This window comes from Euwallacea fornicatus, chromosome 19 (assembly GCF_040115645.1).
Source record: "Euwallacea fornicatus isolate EFF26 chromosome 19, ASM4011564v1, whole genome shotgun sequence".
Taxonomy (NCBI): Eukaryota; Metazoa; Arthropoda; class Insecta; order Coleoptera; family Curculionidae; genus Euwallacea; species Euwallacea fornicatus.
In genome coordinates this window covers 137,173-158,832 of record NC_089559.1, presented here as the reverse complement: position 1 = coordinate 158,832, position 21,660 = coordinate 137,173, and the positions used below count along the sequence as shown (strand labels likewise).

The 21,660-nt window shown below is 35.3% G+C and overlaps 5 protein-coding genes across 8 annotated transcripts; 4 read left to right on the top strand and 1 right to left on the bottom strand.

The window, feature by feature from the left end:
• Nucleotides 1-864: 864 nt before the first annotated feature.
• On the top strand, nt 865-11,421 carry LOC136345406 (putative inorganic phosphate cotransporter). The gene is made up of 9 exons (XM_066293678.1): nt 865-1,419; nt 5,603-5,793; nt 5,847-6,098; nt 6,303-6,390; nt 9,667-9,887; nt 10,376-10,528; nt 10,585-10,717; nt 10,770-11,011; nt 11,065-11,421. The coding sequence occupies exons 1-9, from the start codon at nt 1,317-1,319 to the stop codon at nt 11,224-11,226; spliced, it is 1,545 nt and encodes a 514-aa protein (XP_066149775.1). The 5' UTR covers nt 865-1,316; the 3' UTR covers nt 11,227-11,421.
• Nucleotides 11,422-12,161: 740 nt separating this feature from the next.
• On the top strand, nt 12,162-13,592 carry lwr (lesswright). Of its 2 annotated transcripts, none has more exons than XM_066293701.1 (3): nt 12,162-12,358; nt 12,618-12,833; nt 12,891-13,592. In XM_066293701.1, the coding sequence occupies exons 2-3, from the start codon at nt 12,635-12,637 to the stop codon at nt 13,172-13,174; spliced, it is 483 nt and encodes a 160-aa protein (XP_066149798.1). In that variant the 5' UTR covers nt 12,162-12,358; nt 12,618-12,634; the 3' UTR covers nt 13,175-13,592. The 2 variants fall into 2 exon arrangements, with proteins under 2 accessions (XP_066149798.1, XP_066149797.1); XM_066293700.1 differs by having other exon boundaries at nt 12,171-12,358; nt 12,628-12,833.
• A 148-nt stretch (nt 13,593-13,740) lies between these two features.
• On the top strand, nt 13,741-15,598 carry U3-55K (U3 small nuclear riboprotein factor 55K). Its single transcript, XM_066293679.1, has one exon. The coding sequence runs from the start codon at nt 14,160-14,162 to the stop codon at nt 15,501-15,503; it is 1,344 nt and encodes a 447-aa protein (XP_066149776.1). The 5' UTR covers nt 13,741-14,159; the 3' UTR covers nt 15,504-15,598.
• LOC136345417 (protein PBDC1) lies at nt 15,576-16,428 on the bottom strand. Its single transcript, XM_066293702.1, has 4 exons — nt 16,279-16,428; nt 16,125-16,223; nt 15,877-16,060; nt 15,576-15,820 (listed from the first exon to the last, which is right to left on the bottom strand). The coding sequence occupies exons 1-4, from the start codon at nt 16,279-16,281 to the stop codon at nt 15,633-15,635; spliced, it is 474 nt and encodes a 157-aa protein (XP_066149799.1). The 5' UTR covers nt 16,282-16,428; the 3' UTR covers nt 15,576-15,632.
• Nucleotides 16,429-17,030: 602 nt separating this feature from the next.
• Nucleotides 17,031-21,502, top strand: exd (extradenticle). 3 transcript variants are annotated; one of them, XM_066293660.1, is made up of 8 exons: nt 17,031-17,138; nt 17,428-17,522; nt 17,592-17,826; nt 17,886-18,075; nt 18,133-18,302; nt 18,365-18,553; nt 19,497-19,722; nt 20,698-21,502. In XM_066293660.1, the coding sequence occupies exons 2-7, from the start codon at nt 17,447-17,449 to the stop codon at nt 19,720-19,722; spliced, it is 1,086 nt and encodes a 361-aa protein (XP_066149757.1). In that variant the 5' UTR covers nt 17,031-17,138; nt 17,428-17,446; the 3' UTR covers nt 20,698-21,502. The 3 variants fall into 3 exon arrangements, with proteins under 3 accessions (XP_066149757.1, XP_066149758.1, XP_066149756.1); XM_066293661.1 differs by lacking the exon at nt 17,031-17,138 and having other exon boundaries at nt 17,158-17,522; nt 19,497-19,685; XM_066293659.1 differs by lacking the exon at nt 17,031-17,138 and having other exon boundaries at nt 17,159-17,522.
• The last annotated feature ends 158 nt before the right edge of the window (nt 21,503-21,660 follow it).

Genomic DNA, 21,660 nt, shown 5'->3' with positions numbered 1-21,660 from the left:
ATTTTTGAACGAATATTGAAACTATAAGACTAAATTAAGCACATTGCGTTGCTTGTAAAATAATAATTAAACAAGGCATTCAAAATGCTCTTCACCTGCAGGAATGCACGCCGCTACCCTTTTTCGCATATTATCTCGCACTCTTTGAAAAATACGCGGTGTATTTTTCATTATGGTAAACTTATTTTACATGGAAACAGTTAATATTAGAAACATTTTCAAGAGATCTTTCTTTACAGAAAAGAGAAGCATTCAGAAAATTAATTTTATTTGAAAAGACCAGTAGCGCATCATATTTTTCGTTTAAAACGTTCAGGGTCGCATCAATGGGAACAGCCTCGGTAAAATTTTAAAAATGGTTTTCCTCTTAAAAGATGTGTCTCTATATCTACATATTTTACGCTCCTCGATTTTCTTTAAAATAATTAATATCGAAACGAACTTATTAGGGAAAACTTTTTTAAACAATTATCATCCTGTATTTGAGGCAGAAAGCGAAAACGGGCCCGTATTTGTTTTAGTTTTAATTTAAAGTTAATTTTAATCGAAAATAGTGTTAAATTCAATTTCTATTATCAGTGGTGCGCTATTCCTTAATAAAATAATTTAAAAAAATATTTGATATTTAAATTCATCTCGTTTCAAACGTCTTTGAGCTTTCAATACTGGCCGCATCATAAAACCCAGTCAGTACGAGCGTAAATCATAAAAATCATTGACTGAAGGAGACAATTCCTTTGGTACCGCCTCATAGACAAATCTACGACGTTCTCGAGCACAAAAACAGATGTCGCAACAGGTACTATAAAGCTTCAACATTTCGGCATTATCTCAACTGCGAAACGAAATATAAATACATTGCCGGTATTCGTAATCAGTTACAGTCAACAGCGTTGAATAGTAGTACCGACCCAAGTAGTTACCGTCTGACATTCGAAGTTATACAGTGTAGTGCGAGATCGTATACAAACGATAAATCTCCTGCAAATCTGTCCGATGTTCGAGTATGGATGTTCGTCTCAAGTTCTTTGCTAATTGTACACACAGTTTACTATTTACCCGGAAAAAGAGACGGCGGAAGGTCCAGAACTAGTAATTTTTACACAGTTTTAACCCAATTTGCACGGGCAAATTGACATTTTTAGTTAAAAGCCAAATCAAGGTTGAATTGTTGGTACTCTCTGGCTAGAAGAAGCTCAATGTAAAATAGTAGATCGTTATTGCGAAAGTTATTTATTAATTTTAAACTTAGGGAATCTCGGTGATATTAGTGTAGATTAGCCTTAATAATTTTGTTTTTCGTTGAAAAATCCAAAATGAACGGTTCAACTGCAACCAACGGTAATCACAACAATTACCCGAATACTCAATATTGCGTCGTTTTCGAAACGGAATCGCTGCAGAAGAAGAAACAACCAGGTGAGAAATTCTTCCCTGAGCAAAGAAAATAAGTCTCAAAACTCAAATAATTCCTATGCTCTTTATCAGTTTATATTTACGATTTGATAAGCCTTAAAATCCCTACTATCAGTTTGGGGATTAAGCAATATTACAGACTGCAACGTGGTACTAAAAATTTAAGACGTTCACCCACCAAAACAAATTTAAATTTCTTGGAAAAATCAAATTTCAACCACAATGCGGCAACGCAGGCCGAATTTGTGGCAGCACGTGGTCGAAACATGTGCTCATCGACCGGTTTGTAAATTCTAAAGCCGCCGGGTGCAAAGCTACCTTAACGCACTGTCTTGGTGGTGGGTGGTAATCGTACTCATTTAAGAATGAGACTGTATAGAATAGTGAGGTAATCGCTATAGTTCAATACCCGAAACCTAATAGAAATGACCCTGCTCTTAATCGTTATCGCTACTTTTTCCCATGTTGTCTTGAGTGTGTAAGTTTCAAATTTTTAGCGGTTACGCGGAAGTGGGATGAATATGAAATTGTTAATGATGTTACCAAATGAAACTTTAAAATTCTAATAGTTGCATATGATTATAACAGATAAGAAGAGAAATAAATTGAGCATAAGGAGGAAGAGACGTGAGGCAAAGAATTGAAGAAATTAAGTAAGAAATTAGATTTGGAGTAACGAAAGTGCGCCAGCACTTTCGCCCCTCCAAACCGCACCCCTGTATTGAAAGGAATATTTCACTCAGACATATATCGCTACCATGCAGTGTGATGGATCATCTGGTATTATGTGATATCTCTACGTGTAGAATACCGCCTAAGTATGTAATTGTTATCACGAGGACGACCCGTGAGCATCTTTAAATGCCTACAATTACCAGAAAATAGACAATGAAAATACCTCTATCATCAGGTTTTTGTGAACGGTCACTCACCGCGTGCATTGCATCTTAAAATGAAAATCTAAAAATATCTATACAGGGTGGTTCTCGTTCGACAGCAAGTTAGACGTTTACAGAAGTTGGGATACTTGATCTTCCTGAAAATAAGTAAATATCGATTTTTGGTCTTGCTCCATTGACCTAAAATGTTTTCGGCCATACTACGCCGCAAGTTACTAAACATACTTGGCTCCCCACCCTGTATATTATTTCATTTTTTAGTTTATTTCTAGCACTAGCGTTGTAACGAAGGTTTTACTAGGGCCCTATTTTCAATAATAAAATAAGGACATTCATAAATATTTCGAATAGCGCAAGAGATAGGTATAGGAAGTATTAAGTCAGAAATGATCAAAAAGCAGTAGGAAAACTAGAAACGTCATGATATACAGGGTGTTCTAGTCAATATTTCTAAATTGCCGCTACTTTTTATATAACCGGCAGCATTACCTTGCGGAAAATATTTTAGGTGGAGAGGACAAGACCGAAATTTGTAAAATTTCAGAAAGCTCGTGTGTTCTGTTTGCCGTAAATGTCTAACATGCAAGCGACCCGCTTATATAATGTATTATACAGAGCGTCCGGAAATTGTACTGACTAATAAGAAGCATAATATATTTTTTTGTTATTTGCCTAACGATAAGAAGGGTGACCGTCTTCCGTAGAATCTGTATTTTTGCCATTTTTTTGTATTTTATGAAACATGTGAAGTGTCTAATTTCCGAGCGTTTGACGTACCTACGTTAGAAATGAACGGCGCATGCCTAATAAAGTTTCACATTCGCGAAGTTCTGAAAGACACAAATGTGACAATGTACGTAGTTCTACAAATTTGGCGTTGTTCAGTGCCAAATTTATTAAAAAAAAAAAAACACCTCCATTCACCAATAATATTGCGTAACCGTTGCGGTCGATTAATCCTCATTCGGACACTGTAGAGTGCAAATAAAAATAAAAAACTTTATAAGTTTCATTCCACATTCACCGATATTTGGACATTTGCCTGAGAACAATTCTAAATATAAACGAAGTAATTTGGCAAAGAAGATTTGGTGTTATTCTTAATTTCCAAAGTCCCCTTAGTATGGAGATATGTATTATAGATACCTTTGTTTTTTTACCGTAACCGTAAATCCGGTAAAACTAGACGGTTTAATCCAGAAAATCAGGCGGAAATAATGCAAAAAACTTTTCCGTAACCCACACGCAATATTTAAATATTTCACTAATTAATCGTGAATTATTGGTATTCAATGGACAGTTCTCTGGGTACAATGGTCATTTTCTCGTCAAAACCAACAATATTATTTAAATATTAATCAGAATGCAAAACATCATTCGGCATTCAGATGACTCGATTTTTAATTTATTGTTGCACAATACACGTGAGAGCGTAACGTGTTTTCAACTGGATCACGATTCAAGAGCCATAATAACAAACAAATTAATTGCTATTCTCAAGCATTAACCATAATCGTTTTCAAACTGATGTTCTCTCGTCATTCCTACCGACCTATTTAGTGTCTAATTAGACATAACAATAGGACAACATTGAAAATGTTCCTAAGGTAAAAGAATTAGGTACATGTAGATGCAAACGTATAGTAGAACACGTGTAGAGTCCGATGTGAGATTTTTAATAATAAAAAGATATATGAAAAAAATGTTGTCACGTTTATACATACGTATGTATAGGGTGTTTAAGTAATAGTATGTCAAAAATTCAGGGGATAATTTCAAGAAAAAAGCTCCCATGAACATGGTTCGTTTTCCCTTCCTATCCATCCTGTCCCTTTATAACATACACGGTGATAATTTTATTTATTTAGTTTTTTTCCCAGAAAGCCCATTCCGGCATTAAATATTTTTATGAAAATTGTGGAAGGTAAAATAGGTGTAAAGACACGTTTTTTAATGAGATAACAATTATTTTAATTTTTTCAGTGGTGTCTCCATCGGTGTGACCTTGAACATTTTGAACGAAAAATATTCTCCGCTGGTTAAAAAAAATAAAAATTATTTTCTGAACGTTCCATATTTCTATCAAAGCTAAATTCTCTTGAATGTTTTCCATAACGTTAAATGTTTTCATGGATTTTTTTAAACATTATTTTTATCTAATATATAAACTACAAGACTAAATTAATTGCATCAGTTATAAAAAAAAAACATTTATATACGGTTTTGAAAATGCTCTCTACCTGCAAGAATGTAGGCCATAGCCCGTTTTCATATATTATCGTGCACTTTTCAAAAAATCCCTGGCGTATTTTTCATTGCGTTAAACGAATAATTTATGCGATTTCTCAGTTGCACATAGTTACGTTTTATTGTTTCCATATAAACGGATAGCGTTATAAAAAATATTCAAGAGACCTTTTTTTACGAAAATATGGAGCACTAAGGAAAATATTTTTATTAAAAAACTAGTGGCGTACCATATTTTTGGTTGAAAATGTTCAGAGTCACAGCAATGGGGACGCCACTGGTGGAGCTAAAAATATTGTTTTCCTTCAAAGGATGTGCTTCTAGACTCACTTTAGCCTCTCTAATTTTGATAAAATTATTTAATACCGGGACGGACTTATTAGGAAAAAACTTAGATAAAATCATGTTTCCCTCACCCTATATTTGAAAAAAAGATCAAGAACGGACTAATGTTCACGTGAACTTTTTTTCCCAAAATCATTCTCAGATTCACCTTCTGATTTTTTGGCCTCTTATTACGAAACTCCCTGTATAATAAATAAAGGTTTTTAAAATAATTTGACATACATATATGTGATGTCCAGATATATCGATATTCTATCGAATTTTTATGTACCTTGACGAAATACTCAATTACTTTCAATTGAAAAGTACCTGAATAATCAGGAACACTATCTTTTTGTTTATAGGTTTGACTTTTAAACATAAGTTAATAACATAGAGGTGTTATACCCATAAAATCACACTTACAACAGTTTTCCTAACGACCAAGCAGTGTAAAATGTCCTTCGGTACGGTAGTCAAAATTACTTCGATTCCCCAACAGTTCCGAAATTTCTCGAGCAGTTTAGTCAGCCATAAATCATCACCTCAAATTTGCACGGCACGGACCTGAATGGACTATGTAAATCAATTAAATTTCTTTTTTTGTTTAAATGTTTCGAAAAACTCGTTCATTATGAAAAATTGCAGCTTTAACGTCTTAGGAGGTTTCAGCTGAGTGAAGGCTGATCAAAATTGTTTTCATTTTCTGATTTTAGGATGGTTTGGAACCAGACACTTCGTAACTTTTATGTTGGCTCTCGGCATGGCCAACGCCTACATCATGAGGACAAACATGTCAGTAGCCATTGTGGCCATGGTCAACCATACAGCTCTAGCTATCGATGACGACTCTCCTAGCGACGACGTCGATGTTATTGAGTGCGGAGCGAAGTTCAACACAACAGCAGTAAATGTTGTCAAATTTTTTGAGTTCCTCACAGATAATGTTATTTTCGACAGGAAAACTCACACGAAGCCGATGGCGAGTTTGAATGGCAAACTGACGTTCAGGCCTACGTCCTCTCTGCTTTCTTCTACGGTTACGTAATAACGCAGATTCCGGCCGGCATCCTGGGCAAAACCTACGGGAATATTCACTTTTTGGGCGTGGGAATGCTTATCAATTCGGTGTTTGGGTTGCTGGTACCCGTCGCTGCTAAACTAGGCCTTGGTTGGTTGTTGGCCGTGCGATTTATTCAGGGATTGGGTGAGGTAAGTTTCCAATAATGTCAACGAGGTGCGTTTAAACACTGAGTGGTTCCTGCGCGTCGAGGTGGATGAGAAGTTGGCCTTGCTTTGTCGGTTATTGCAGTGATAAAAAATACCTTTGGTGAATTGCATTTAGCGCAGCTGGAGGGACAAAGCACGGCCTCTTCCTGAAAACACCGTTTTTGAAATATTCCTATTCTCGGGCAGGGTCCAATTGTCCCGTGCAGCCACGCCTTACTGGCAAAATGGATCCCCCCTAACGAGAGGAGCCGAATGGGTTCATTCGTTTACGCAGGTACTAACTTTTTGATTTTCACATATTTTCTTACAAGTGTTGAATCTGGTTTTTACATCATGTTGCTCTAACCGAAACACAAAAACTCTGTTTTCCACGTAAAGGGGATGTTCTCTTTTCTGGAAGCAGTAGACGTTAACAGTGACAAATGAATGAGGTTAAAATTCAGCATCTCTAATAAGACTTTGATATTCGACCCATTTCTAACCTCACTTATTGTCACTTCCCTGTCTGTTATTTATACAGGAAAAGAACATCTAATTCAAAATTTATTTTGGGTTGCTGCAATAGGATAAAAATTTTCTTAGATGTTCCGGTCCATTGACAATCTAACGAATATAAATAATTAACGGTACATGGAAGCGAAGTTTTAATGTTTTTCCGGTTGGCGAAATACCATTATTAAAGCGGAAAAATCATTATTAACCAAGGCACATTCCCGTTGTTTTGGACAGTAATTTATGACTGCTTCTTATCTCGCATGGATGGAATTATTAACAAAATTTACGACTTAGATGAAGGAAAAGCCTTCGGATTTGCGAAAAACAATCGTTCAAATTTCAGCAAATATTGATTTTCGGTCTTAAACATAAAATCAAAATTCAATTCGGTGAAAGCTCTGTCAATATTTATATCAAATGTTAGCAGAATTTATATGCTAAACCGTAAGACAATTTTGTTTATAATATTTAAATTCTAAAACAAAGCGATCAATAAAGGTCCGTTTGTATCTAGAAATTTTTTGGAAGTTTTTAATCCGAAAACAGGAATTGTTTATTTTTTATCTCGTCTAAGCGGAGGTCACTTGAAGAACATTTTTTGCAATGTCCGAATTCCTTGAAACATGACGGCTCCATGCACTAAAAAGTGAATAAATTCCGAACCGTCAGGAACGGTCGTGTGTCACGCAGGGGCTCAGTATATCGACATGAACATGTCGTGGCCTTTCTGAAGTTCAAAGATTTACTCCTCAGTTGGGACAAAGCCATGAACAGTTTTTGATTTTCACAACACTCGAAATGAAACGAATTTTTACATCAGGACAAATATCAATTGCGATTTATTGAACTTTATTTCACGCGAGTCTCTACAAAAACTAAATCTATTGAAAATATAATTTATCGAATCCGAAGAAACGTGAATTACAATTTATGAACGCTCGCTTCTCTTGAATTTGAGAGTTTCATAATTATTGGAATTTACTTAATAAATAATAATTCCAAAGAAAGGGAGATATCTGTGGTTTGAACTTTTCATACACTAAAAAATTAAAGTAAACTTAAGTCTCCAAATTTACTTGCGCATCGTAGAAAATTTTAAAGCAAGTTCAACAAAAAATTATAAATAGCTTCAATTGATATAATTCGCTTTGAATTGATCTTCTTAACTGATGCTAATATTAGCACTTAATTGATCTAACTTGAAACGTTTGTATTGCGTTCCAGTAAATACCGCTGCATCACCATGGAATACTCAAGGAATACCTTTCTTTTTTAATCGACTATTGTCAAATCATGCTCGCAGGGAGGCCAATTGGATACCCTTTACGATACCATCTATAAAGTGACGCGATTGTTGCTCTGTCTTGTTGGTTATTTAATTACATTCGTTGATACAATAACAATAATTGTCGGAAATAGTAAAACTAAGTAATAACAAAATATATGATAAAGAAAGTTATTTACTGAGCATTATCGAGAAGATAAAGTAACAATTTTTAGAATACCCAACAACAGTGTTGTTCTCGGTATTGTGAATCAGCTAGAAAAGATTTTTAAACTCATCTGGAATTGTTCTTAAAATCGTTGGAATAAATATAGTTTATGTATGTCCTTCGTTTCGTATAAATTACCTGGATTAAAGTCGGCTTTCCAATCTATAACACATTCATGTTTTGAGGATTTTTTTTTGTAATTTTTGAACTTACGTAAGTAGAACGTCGACCACGTGATAGCCAAACCAGTGAACTGAAGAAATGTAATCTCGGGTGCTTAAGTTCAAGTACCAAGATAAGTAATAGACGTCATATGGCCGTGTATTCCCAAGCTTTCTTGAATGTAATTTTTAAATTTGCTTTTTCGTATTTGTTATTTTTCATTTTTCTTATACTGAAAAGAATATAAAAATAAGTAGAAAAACACGTACAAATTTAAGAATTCAATCAAAGCTAACCGACACGTGCAAAAAGCAGCAACCCTGCACCGCCCTGTTGTAGCAGTATTAAATATTAGCACTACTACAAACGGACTACTTTGTCGCGACACCAAGTGACGTCACTGGATCGCTTGTATCCGCGATTTCGTTGTACTGGTTAGGCGCGCCCTGGACCGAATCGTATAAACGAGATTTACAGGAATAGAAAACATGTTTATACACCCATTGACCGTTTTGCGAGACCCACCAATCAGTTATTTGATAAAATACGAAGTCGGTTAAATCACCGACTCTATATCTCATTCCAGTTCAGCGATTAATTAACTCTGTTAATATGATAGTAGATGGCGCTGGTGGGATATTTTCCTGAAGGCCGAACATACTTGTTGATATTATCAATTTCTTTCCTCCTGTGGGTGACCCAAGGTGAATTAATCCTACCAGATCCTTTGTAGCATCGAAATCGATTTTACGGATCTTCGACTTAATAAACACTGAGCTGCAATGGCTCGTGAAGTTGCAATAGGCCTTCATTTTCTCAGATTGCTCTGTAAGCCTACATTCAAGGCTGTTCCTTTTAACTTTATAATTATAATCCATTGAAAATATATATCTCCAAATAAAACCGAATATAATCCATAATCCATAAATAGGCTGCAATAGAATATTAGAATAGATTGGCCTGCGATGACTAGGACCTTTCTGTGTGTAACAGCTGCGTTGATTAACTTTAACCAGAGGAAATTGCAGTGTCCAAAACAACGAAAATCTTGCACATCAGAGGCAAAAATTAGTGAGAAAGTATAAGAAACATGAGAAAGTAGTAAACCTAAATATAACTATATTTTTCTTATGGAAAGTAATGGAGAAAATTATCTTTTCTACACGCGTTCGCCGAACCGATGCGCTTTTAAAAAATAGTTTTTATTTATTTAAGGACGTCACGGAAACTGCATTATACTGGTTATTTATCCAGTTCGCTTTAGTCTTTCCTTTGAGATGCCAATTGAAATAAAATCAACTTCCTCATTTGTGCGGTCCTTAACACCCATCTCTAGACATTTCTTCATTGTTCCATAACTATTATTTCAAATTGACCGAGTTTCTTCTTTTTTATCCCAGGTGCTCAACTCGGAACTGTGATATCTCTACCTCTCAGTGGACTACTATCCATCTCGGAATGGCGGTGGCCGGGCATCTTTTACGTATTTGGCGCCGTGGGAACAGTTTGGTGCATCGCTTTCCTAATTTGGGTCAAAGAGGACCCAGAATCCAACAAAAGGATGGATTCGACGGAACGGGAATATATTCAAACATCTCTCGGCACTGTTGTTGGGAAGACAGTAAGTCTATAGTGACTGAATGTCCAATTTATCAGAACGTGGTACTAAGTAACTCGTGATTAATAACAAAGCCTAATGTGTAAGTATTTTTTAATCTTAAGGGATCTGAGTATTATCTTATTATCACGTTTTACACGTTCTGAACGTGAAACCATACAGGTACACGCTTTGAAATAATTGCTAATCTCCAGTATCAAATCCATATAATTGCATAAGCATACTGGGCTTTTTCACCTTCATTTCGTTTTATGAATTTGATGCATGACTTTACTAGCAGTCAGATTTACGCATGTACGTGTGTTGTGACAAATTTCGAATCCATTCAATAATTTGTCAAGCGTAAAAAATGCAATATAATGCTACCAAAAATCCTTAAGATTTCTATTAGCTCTCACCTATTTGTTATCACAAATAAGTAGCACCAGTAAATTTATGCATACATAAAATTTGCCCATTTGTAGTGCTTACGAATAGAATTTTTTTTCCAGAAGATTCCCCCAATTCCATGGTCAGACATAGCAAAATCCTTACCATTTTGGGCCATACTCTTGGCCCACATGGGCTACAACTATGGATATGAAACTCTAATGACCGAACTTCCTACTTACATGAAGCAAGTGTTGCACTTCAGTATTAAAGATGTATAAGTGCCCGTTCGTCAAAATCAAACACAAACTTAAATGATATATTATTACAGAATGGGTTCCTGTCGGCGTTGCCGTACCTCGCCATGTGGCTGTTTTCAATTCTGGTCAGTCAAGTTGCCGATTGGATGCTGACCAGGCCCTACTTTACTGCAACTTCAGTCAGGAAGATTCTAAACAGCATTGGTGCGTTCATGAATTTATTGCCAGTGACCGCACTATATTATTATCATTACAGGTCAGTTTGGTCCTGCGGCTGCGTTATTCGTGGCCGCCTTTACCGGTTGCGATAAATGGCTTACGGTTTCCCTCCTCACCGTAGGAGTGGGCTTGAACGGAGGTACCAACTCCGGATTTAGGGTAAATCACTTGGATATTTCTCCACAGTTCGCTGGCATTCTTATGTCTTTCACGAACTGCATGGCGAATGTAGTAGGTTTGCTTGCCCCCATTTACGCTGGATTCATGATTAAGGGAACGGTAAGATTCTAAAGAGATTTTTGATCATTTTCTGGAGATATTTTTAATTCCAGCCGAGCATTGCCAAGTGGAGGATAGTCTTCATTACAGCTTCGGGCGTATACACATTCTGTTGTACCTTTTATTTGATTTTTGCCTCAGGTGATAGGCAGGCATGGGATAAACCGGCTGTGGACGAGACAGAGAAGGAACAAAAGGAACCAATGGTTGCCTAATCCAATTTAGTGTCTAGTGAAAATGCAATGATGGGTCCAAAAATGAGTGTCCCATGGGTCAATTTATGATTTTGTTAATACAGTTAAGACACTAGTGAATAATATAACTCTAGCGTGTGTAGCTATAGACGTCCCATTCACGACAAAAATTTTACCATTCTTTAAATTTTCAATAATAAATTGACATTACAGTCGTGTTCTTGTATGAAAATGTCCTTAACGTGATAAGCTTCTGAAAAAATTACAGAGAGACCTATTTTAAAAAACATGACTGCCTTGAGAGAATACTGATCTCTGCTTGATTCAATGACAAGTTATTGAACTATGAGCCTTGCATTAAGGTTAAGTTTTGAGGAAATCATCGCAGCGACAGAACTACAAGGTGTCATCGTGTGTGATATGTAACCAAAAAGTTATTGTGAAACCTCAAAAAGGGAAAAATCTATTATTTCAATGTCCTTTAAAGATGAGTTCCATCCAAAATTGTGCCTTAAGATAATTTCAATCATTTCTCTATTAAACATTTGGTTATCAAACTATAGAAATTTCTTATCAGTGCTAAGTTTTGAAAAACCCCATGTAGTGAGAGAACAAAAAACAATACACGAATGCGATTTTAATCAAATAGTTTTCTCTTAAAATCGATATGAAAAATAATTTTAGAAAATAGAAAATTCAAGAAAACTGTGTAAAGGTGGAAATAGGAAAAATATTTTAAATGCTAAAACAGTAAATAGAAAAAGATAAAGCAAGGTGATAAAAGGAGCAGGTACTAGAATTGACCCGGACTGTTCGTAGAATTTTTAGTATTAACTTGAAAACACCTAAATCGCATTTATTTAAGACAGTTGAAGTATCTATTGGCTGCGTTCAGCGGGATAAATTACTATGAAAGTGTGGTTAGCGAACGTTTCAGTAGTAAACCGATTTACCTTCAATGTTCAACTGTATTGAATCAATCGAAACTGGAAAGTAAAGTTGTGTTGAACTCGTACAAAGCGAAACGCGGCCATTTTCTTTCTCTGCAATCCGAGATAAGTCAATTTCGTTTTGTTAGATTAAAACAAAAATAGTGAAAAATTGCAGGGAATCAAAGGCGAGGAGTAAATTAAAAGACACATAAGAAGTTCTGGTAAGGTTTTTAGTTATTTTTTAAACTAATAAGGCACAGCAGGGTAAACTTATAGCATTAAGCATTTGGGCCTTCGCGGTAAAAATCGTGCATTGACTGCATACAATATTAAAAAACCTCAGATTTTTTCATAAAGGCAGTTTTTTTTGTTTTCTATATAGCAGCCCAACGATTGAGTCTCTAAGGAGTTTATGTGATTTCCAAATTCACATCTCAGTTCAAATTGTCGGGATTTTTCTGTGAAAGTAATTTTGATAAGTCGTTCACAGATTAGAAATGTCTGGGATTGCAGCCGCTCGTTTAGCAGAGGAACGAAAAGCCTGGCGTAGAGATCATCCCTTCGGATTTGTCGCTCGTCCCTCAAAAAATGCTAATGATTCCCTGAACTTGATGAACTGGGAGTGCTCTATTCCAGGGAAAAAGGGCACCCCATGGGAAGAGGGACACTATAAACTCAGAATGCTGTTCAAGGAAGGTAAGTTCCTTTTTTAACTTTCAGATTATTTTATTATTTAGTTATCACATCTTTTAGACTACCCCACTAGCCCTCCAAAATGCAAATTTGAGCCTCCACTTTTCCACCCTAATGTCTACCCATCAGGTACAGTGTGTCTGTCCCTATTGGATGAAGAGAAAGACTGGCGTCCAGCCATCACCATCAAACAGATTCTTCTTGGAATCCAAGATCTGCTGAATGAGCCCAATGTAAAAGACCCTGCCCAAGCTGAAGCTTACACTATCTACTGTCAAAATCGCCTGGAGTACGAGAAAAGGGTCAAGGCCCAAGCTAGAGCAATGAGCCACCAAGAGTTGTAATAGGTGGTCTGAATTATTTATAAGTTAAGGTCAAGTTTTTTTTATCTCCATCTCATATTGGTGATTTGAACTGTCTTGGAAATATAAATACCTGTACTGGGAACATTATTGCAGCACTGAAAACTGCATCTTGATCTTTAAGTTTAATTTTAGGTCTATTCTTTCTGAATCACATCATAGTCTAACATAATTTATGGTAAATGGCCTTCGGACCTGGTTTGGCATTTAATGCAAATATTGTCAAGGAATATTTTATTTCTGTGTAAAATTTCATACTGACCTTTGATAACAGTCGGATGTAACTTAAGCTTGGAAACGTGTATTAATTTTGTATAAATATCTGCAACTTTAATATGGTATGAAAACTAAAAAACCAAATGTTAGCAAAGATGTACCTTCAATATAAATTAAAAAGTGATATTTTTTTAACTCTACTAAGATGCATAGGGAGTTCTCCATTTAGAAAAAAGACGTTATGTATTTGTTTCACTCGGTTTGCAGTCATAACAGGCGTTCTCTAAAAAGGTGCAAACTTTGTACGATTCTTAAAGAATTGATCTATAATTGATTTCCTATACTTTCATTTATTTAGTGATTTTCAAATTATAGTGTTAAGGAATAGAAGTTAAGTATTGACATAATTGTATTTTTTTTTATTAGGTTTTAATATAAGTTTCTAGATGATCAGTATGCGCGATTATAGATACGTGTTGTCTATTATGTTCGATATAGAGTTCTCATCGTGTCTCAATTCTGCAAAATCTACAATACTATTAATTTTTTGTTTACGTTATCTACATCGATGCGTGTTCATAGCTTATCGATTTGGAATCGTATCTAACCTCACATTCTTGATATTTAACCTTACTAACTTTTCCTCATTTTGTACCTCATTTTCGTCTACCGAGTTAAACCCTTTTCTTAGATTTACAGCAAAGCTTAGTTTTAATTGAATGTAGTTTCAGTTTAGTACCAGTTTTTAACCATGTCCTTCTTCATCAATAAAGGGAATCAAGTGAGTAATTCTAAAAACAGCATTCAAAGGGGCAAAAAAAGGAAACATGAGTCCGAACATGAAGAAGTCACCAGCAGCGAAGATGAGGACATGGAATACTACGATGATGCCAATTCCAATTCATCAGATAATGAAAATGAGACAGCTCAAGAGAAGAAGGTGAGGTTGGCTAAATTGTATCTAGAAGAAATTGAGAAAGAAGAGCGGATACGACTAGAAAAAGATGAAGTTGATCAAACAGTAATTTCCAAGAGGCTTAAAGAAGACTATCTTAAAGAAACCGGGAAGCTTAGAATTAATTTAGCAGACAAATACAAGTCAGTTTTGTCTAAGGAAATTAGGACTCTGAAGTGTAAAAAACAGAGGTCATGTTTGACCTGCATGTGTTTATCTAGTGACAATCAAGTCCTCTTTTGTGGTAGTAAAGATGGGGTAGTTATTAAATATTGCCTAAAAACTTTCAAAACTATTGGAGTTATACCATTTGTGAGGTCTATAAAAGAACAAACCACTGGTCACACAAGTGAAATTTTGAGCCTGGCCATATCCACAGACAGCATGTTTCTGGCAGTAGGTGACAAGTTAGGTAATGTAAATATATGGGACCCTTGCAGTTTGAAACATGTAAAAAACCTCATGGGTCATAAAAATTCCATTCTTGGACTAACCTTCAAAAAAGAATCCCACACTATGTTCTCTTGTAGCAAGGATAAAAGTGTTAAAGTATGGGATTTAGATGAAATGGCATATGTTGAAACCTTATTTGGACATCAGGGTCCTGTCATGTCCATTGATTCCTTGAATAAAGACCGAGTTGTCTCTTCAGGATGCCATGATTTAAGACTCTGGAAAATTACTGAAGAAACTCAGTTGATATATAATGGTCATACTGGTAATATAGATCATGTAAAGTTTATCAATCAAGAGAATTTCCTAACTGCTGGAGATGATGGTCAAATATGTGTTTGGAGTATCATGAGAAAGAAACCTCTTTGCAGCATTCAAGCAGCACATGGAAAAGATCCATCGAACTCCCAACCAAGATGGATTACAGCCATAACTGCATTAACAAATACCGACTTAGTAGCCTCAGGATCAATGGATGGATTTGTAAGGTTGTGGAAATTAAGTGACAGTTTCAAAAGAGCAACTGAGATTATGAAAATTAATGTTAAAGGTGTTGTTAATGTGTTAGAGTTTACAGCAGATAGGGAGAAACTTTTAGTCTGTGTGAGCCAAGAATATAAACTGGGAAGGTGGATAACTGTTAAAAGTGTCAAGAATAAAATCTTGGTTATACCTTTTAAGCTGTAGTAATACTAGTAATATATGATTTGATACATTGTGGAATTAGTTTTTATGAAGGTGGGAATGAAAACAAATCAATATATATCTGGACATTTATTTAATTGAGCTTTTTATTGCAAAATATTAAGTGTTTAATTAGCGGTCTTCAAAATCTTTAACTTCAACAAGACTTGTCATGAATTTTTTGCGCAAAACGTCATTTATGCCTTCTCTGTTTCTGCCAATTTCAATGGCATAAAACTGTATCCTTGTAACCAAAATTGTATTATCCTCACTATAGTCTTTTGATGAATCAGATCTTAGTAAAGTGCCATAACTATAATCTGCAAATATAAATAAAATACATTTGTCTATAAGTACAATGGAAACCATTCTTTACCTTCAATTACACTTTTAAATCGCTCACAAAAAGGCCTCCATTTAGCCTTTTCCTTGGTACTCTTGAGTTCATTCTCAATAATGATTTTGATATCTAAACTGGGAAATTCCTCTCTAAATAGCTTGTAAATGAGGTCATCTTCTGGAGTGAGTTGAAGAAGTTTGGGATCAACAGAACATAATAACTGAAAGAATGCCAAGTCTCAATATAGTTTGGGATCCTTGAATTAATATTTTACCAAAACCTACATTGAAATATATTTCAGCATGTTCGTAGGCCTTCATAGCCCACATTGCTTCTATGCTTTGGTCATTCTCAAACTCCTCTGCAGGTCTGGATAACACATCCTTGAATATAATTATTTTATGCCTGGAAATAAGAATATTTTAAGCATAAACTTACCATTATCGAAAAAAAAACACAACAAAGTACTGTAAAAAGACCCTCTAAACTGCCCTTACATATAAGAAATATGTAATTTATTATAAGTAATTAATTTAAAAACAATAACAATAAATGGCAATGACAAAAATAGATGTCAAAAAGTTTAAGTAACATCCCTAGTTGCTGGCCGTGAATTGAAGTTTGGCAATCGCGCATTCATGCCAAATTGTATACACCAAAATTAAAGAACACTTTTTCGTAAACTATCATCTCATATACCTCGGGACATATGATAATATTATGAATCTTTAGTCATAAAAAACTTAAAGGTCACCTTTTTCTAACTTATCAACCTTTGTCTTGTAACCATTCAAGTTGAAACATCAGTCAATAGTGGACATACTCAACGTAAAATACTCTGTATACACAATATATGTTAGATTTAATGTAGCAATAAATATATGGATTTTTGCGAAACATTGGAGCTTCTCTTGTTATAATTCATTAAAATAAAAGTATGAAACATGAAAATTTTGATTTAAAACATTGTATTTGAACAAGATATAAAACACTCAAATTCTCATTATGTAAAGAGAGTTTTTCATCTGTCGTTACGATTCCACTTTTTGGCTTGTAATCTAAAAGGTTGCTGTCCTTGATTTACAGATCAATTAGTGTACCTCGAAGTGGATCAAACAAGTAGAGCTGAGAACACAATCGATTTTAATACAATGGCGATTGCGACCGATAAAGATGAAAAGTTGACTGGTGCATCCAGTGTTGCCACATGTTAATCGATTCATGAATATATATTTCAATTATACAGTACAGTTTGAGTGTCGAATTGGCACAAATCTCAAACTTGCATCTTTCAGAAAGTAAGCATATATACCAATTGTTACAATAATTATCTTTTTTTTTCTTTAATCTATAATAGATGGTTTTAAAAAACTTCAAAAGAACAAAATCGTAGTCTTAATTAATAGTTGAAACGTTTGGCATCGCCAGATTTTGCAATGGCGTCCTTACTATTTCTCCTTCCAGTCTCTCCACCTGATTCTGCTAATTGTTTCCTTGTTGGTCTAATAGCCCCTTTGTTTACTCACTAGTCAAATTCCTTGTTTTTCTATCTTTGAAAAAAACTCTTCAAATCTTTCGATTATCCAGAGCCTAAGGCTTATCTACGATGGATGATCCCGGTCGAATGATGAGCCATACAGCTCCAGGATTGATGCCTCCTCAACCCTATGGAATGTCTCAAGGTATTTAAAGTGTACCTATTTTTTTGGTACCTGAATTTGTTGATGAGTAAATAATGCGAATGATGTTAGGAGATGCACCAGGAGGTGACAATGAACCGCGGAAACAGGATATTGGGGAGATCCTACAACAGATAATGAACATTACTGATCAGAGCCTGGATGAAGCTCAAGCTCGGAAACACACTCTAAATTGTCATAGAATGAAGCCAGCTTTATTTTCTGTTCTTTGTGAAATTAAAGAAAAGACAGTCCTTTCTTTGAGAAACACCCAGGAGGAGGAGCCTCCAGATCCACAATTAATGAGGTAGAAAGAGTGAATAACTGCTGTTTTCATGGAAAATTAGTTTGTTTTTATTCAATAAGATTGGACAACATGCTCATTGCTGAGGGTGTGGCAGGACCAGAGAAGGGAGGAGGGGCTGGGGCTGCAGCATCAGGCTCGGCTGCTGCTCAAGCAGGTCAACCTGATAATGCTATAGAACATTCTGACTATCGAGCCAAATTGGCACAAATACGACAGATATATCACCAGGAATTGGAAAAATATGAACAGGTAAGGAATCACATCAATGAAAACCATATGCAAAACATGAAAATAATTTAATTGCAGGCCTGCAATGAATTCACCACTCATGTTATGAATTTGTTACGTGAGCAGTCGAGAACTCGACCTATTACACCCAAGGAGATTGAGAGAATGGTACAGATAATTCACAAGAAATTTAGCTCCATTCAAATGCAGCTGAAACAGTCCACTTGTGAAGCTGTAATGATACTGCGGTATATATCTATTTGTTACATTCAAGTGTTTCTTAGTGATGGGTGAATTTATCTCTGAGCAGGTCCAGATTTCTTGATGCCAGAAGAAAACGAAGGAATTTCAGTAAGCAGGCATCAGAAATCCTAAATGAGTATTTTTACTCTCATCTCAGCAATCCGTATCCAAGTGAGGAAGCAAAAGAAGAACTAGCAAGAAAGTGTGGTATTACTGTCAGCCAAGTGTCCAATTGGTTTGGTAATAAACGAATCAGGTGATTTTTTTATCCTACTTGCATGCATATAGATGTCTTAATTGTTTTAAACACTTAAACACAAACACACATTTTGACATCTATCAATAGTTATTTACTTATATCTGAGGAAAATGGTACTATACTCATGTATTTTGTCTGTTTGCATCTACATTAACTTAATAGCTCCATGTGTGATTTGATTAATGCCTTTGACTGTGTCTGTAATGGGGTGCTGCTGGTTAAGGTAGAGCGCTCTGACTTGTAAGGCAGTATCCTTGCCTGGTTTCAATAGTATCTGAAAGAGATATCTTAAAATTAGATTCAAGTGTTCCATATATAGAACTTACTAGATGCTGGCGTTCCTCAAATTTTAGTGTTGGGATCAGCAATGATAAATACATCTCCATTGTCTATGGTACAAGTTGATCTGACGAAATGAAGGTTTGAGAATCGTGAAGAGTGAGGGGAAGAGATGATTTGAAGAAGGTTAAAAAACGGTGTGACGCTTTGTCTGATAGTTACTAAGGTGGAGGAAGTTCATTTTTAAGTGTAACATAGGCACTCCTTCAGTTAAAAGTGCAGTGGCCTTTGCCAGTTGTTGTGCGTCTCTGTAATTTGACATTGATGGATCTCGACGATTTGGTGGTCACATTGGAATTATCTCTTTAGGATCACTCTCTGTTGCGTTAATTACAATTTGTTTTGACAATAAGTATGAATTGATAAAATATATCTACTATATTTATGTGTACAGAGAAAATTTTTACCTCACACCTATGTTGAATTGAAGTTATAGAACATAAAAAAACTAAAATACATGCGCACGAAAAATATGGTACCTGTGCTTTGCGTTCGTTGGGTCGAGTGTATTTAGCACATCCTGCAGTATAATTTCTTTTGATTGACCGTTATTTTTGGTTGAAGAAATACCAATGGCTCATACAATGTTATAAATTGGCAGGTATAAGAAGAACATTGGTAAAGCTCAAGAGGAGGCGAACCTGTACGCAGCCAAAAAGGCAGCAGGCGCTTCTCCCTATTCTGGTACTCCCACTCCAATGATGTCCCCGGCGCCTCCGCAGGACTCTATGGGGTACTCAATGGGGTCGGCATATGACCAGGGCGGTGCTTACGACGCCAGCAGCTGTGGGTACGATCCTATGCACGGACAGGAGCTATCGCCCTAGGTTTGAGTTGACAATTAGGAGAAAGTGCTTTCGAAATACGGAGTTCGGTTTGGGGAAAGTTTTAAAGCACATTTTGAACCACCTAAAGGCATCTTCAGGCGAATTCCGTATTGTGTCCTACCTAGCTATTGTGAGCATTTTTAATGCTTTCTCAATAGTGTAACGCATGGAGGACTTTCGTGCCTGCTCAATTCTAAGCTTAGAGGTTATATTTGGATGTTGCATGTGGTTGATAGTCTTTTTTTTCTCACACCCTCTTAAGATAATAAGAGGGCGTAATGTTGAAAACAATTGCCATCACACACTGAGAGGTAATTCTGTGACGTAGGAAAATATTTCAAAAACCAAATGAAAAATTCATTAGCAAATGGCCACCATCATATTGTGCCAAATTGAATGACAGTGCTCAATGAGAGTGTCAGTATGGCCGATGTTTTCGACTGGCCTTGTTTTATTTAATAATATGTAAATTAAAACTCACAACAAAATAAAAGTGAACTTATTTTTGTGGTCAGTTGTACTTACAACTTATATTAAGTTTAAATTAATTTAAAATCAAATGTGTATCAATTTTTGGACGAAATTTGACATAATTCGGGAAAATTCGTTAAACTTTGTCATCTCTGTGCTCGTCGTCCATTAGGTCAAAATTGTCAATTAAATTAAATTTAACTTATAAGTTTAGTACAAGAGTATAAATCGACCAAATTTCTTAGTTTGTTTGTGTTAAAATGTTTAAGGTGAAAGTTTAAATTAATTAAAATTATTTAAAATGAAAAAACAAACTAGGCCTATTTGCCTGACACATTAGTAGTGTTAAATTAACAAAATCGTTCCACTGAGTGCGCATTGTAGTGGAGATTCGTATTCGACATAAAATTTATTTTTGTAATTCTTTACTTAGTTTATGCTCTAAGAAACTCAGCTAGTTTAATTGCTCAATTAATAATGATTTTTGCAATTTTCTTGTTGCAGATCATTAGACAGCCTCTACCCCAAACTGGAACAGTAAATCATACTGGATCATTTTTAGCAATGAATTGAGTGTAATGCGAGTTTAAAAATTCTAAGTATTTTCTCGAGCTATTTTGGGCGAGTTACAGGTTATTGAGTGGGACGGAAAATTGCCATATTCCTTCAAAATAACTTGACGAAATTATAACCCTGTACATGCCCCTCTCAACAATCTGTAAATCTGATTGGAAACTTACGTATACTTGCTCCTTACGTATACTATCTATTTGTATACTATTTATAGTAATATGTGCATTATTTAGTTTTTTACGTAATTTTACCATATAAATGCATTATATGTAATTAGGTCTAAGAGAACTATTTAGAAATGGTTTTTAAGTGTTTAATCTTAGAACACTGTTTAACTGTGGGCTTAGGAGGCTTTTGACCTTAAAACCATAAAACTTGAGATGCAATATTAAGGTAAGTGAGCATGTATTGAGCCTTTTATTGACTGACAAATTGCATGAAATGTGTTTTTTTTCAGTGGACTTCAGTATTTTGTTATTTGTGTAAGTTCCAAACAAATTTGTGTGAAGCGTAGTTATATACCTAAATTTTAATGCGTGTCGTAAATATCTAAGTAGTAATTACCAATACCAATTTGGCGTAGTGACATACATCATAAAATGTTAATGTTACATCATAAGGCTTTAATGTTTCACAATGAGTTGACGGTATTTATTACAAACTGCATCGGTACTTATTTTTATGTAAGATTTATCTTTATGTAATGTCTGAAATAAAGGCGAGATTAAGAAGGCAATCTAGAGCATTTTAAAATTGTTAAATAACCTTTATAAAACATGATATAAATCGCTTTAAGGCATTTTACGAAGTATTTCCACCACCAGTCTACGATCACCATTTTCTCGCGAATAAAAAGAACGGTAATATAGGTTTGGAGATTTCAATTGAAACATC

Bases quoted from the DNA above. Each gene is read 5' to 3' on its own strand.
- LOC136345406 (XM_066293678.1), top strand. From the start codon at position 1,317: ATGAACGGTTCAACTGCAACCAACGGTAATCACAACAATTACCCGAAT. The intron at 1,420-5,602 runs GTGAGAAATTCT...TTCTGATTTTAG, and splicing joins GCAGAAGAAGAAACAACCAG to GATGGTTTGGAACCAGACAC. The intron at 10,529-10,584 runs GTATAAGTGCCC...ATATTATTACAG, and splicing joins TGCACTTCAGTATTAAAGAT to AATGGGTTCCTGTCGGCGTT.
- lwr (XM_066293701.1), top strand. From the start codon at position 12,635: ATGTCTGGGATTGCAGCCGCTCGTTTAGCAGAGGAACGAAAAGCCTGG. The intron at 12,834-12,890 runs GTAAGTTCCTTT...CACATCTTTTAG, and splicing joins CAGAATGCTGTTCAAGGAAG to ACTACCCCACTAGCCCTCCA.
- U3-55K (XM_066293679.1), top strand. From the start codon at position 14,160: ATGTCCTTCTTCATCAATAAAGGGAATCAAGTGAGTAATTCTAAAAAC.
- LOC136345417 (XM_066293702.1), bottom strand. The intron at 16,061-16,124 runs GTAGGTTTTGGT...GCATTCTTTCAG, and splicing joins ATGCTGAAATATATTTCAAT to TTATTATGTTCTGTTGATCC. The intron at 15,821-15,876 runs GTAAAGAATGGT...TTATATTTGCAG, and splicing joins ATTTAAAAGTGTAATTGAAG to ATTATAGTTATGGCACTTTA.
- exd (XM_066293660.1), top strand. From the start codon at position 17,447: ATGGATGATCCCGGTCGAATGATGAGCCATACAGCTCCAGGATTGATG. The intron at 17,523-17,591 runs GTATTTAAAGTG...GAATGATGTTAG, and splicing joins ACCCTATGGAATGTCTCAAG to GAGATGCACCAGGAGGTGAC. The intron at 18,303-18,364 runs GTATATATCTAT...ATCTCTGAGCAG, and splicing joins GAAGCTGTAATGATACTGCG to GTCCAGATTTCTTGATGCCA.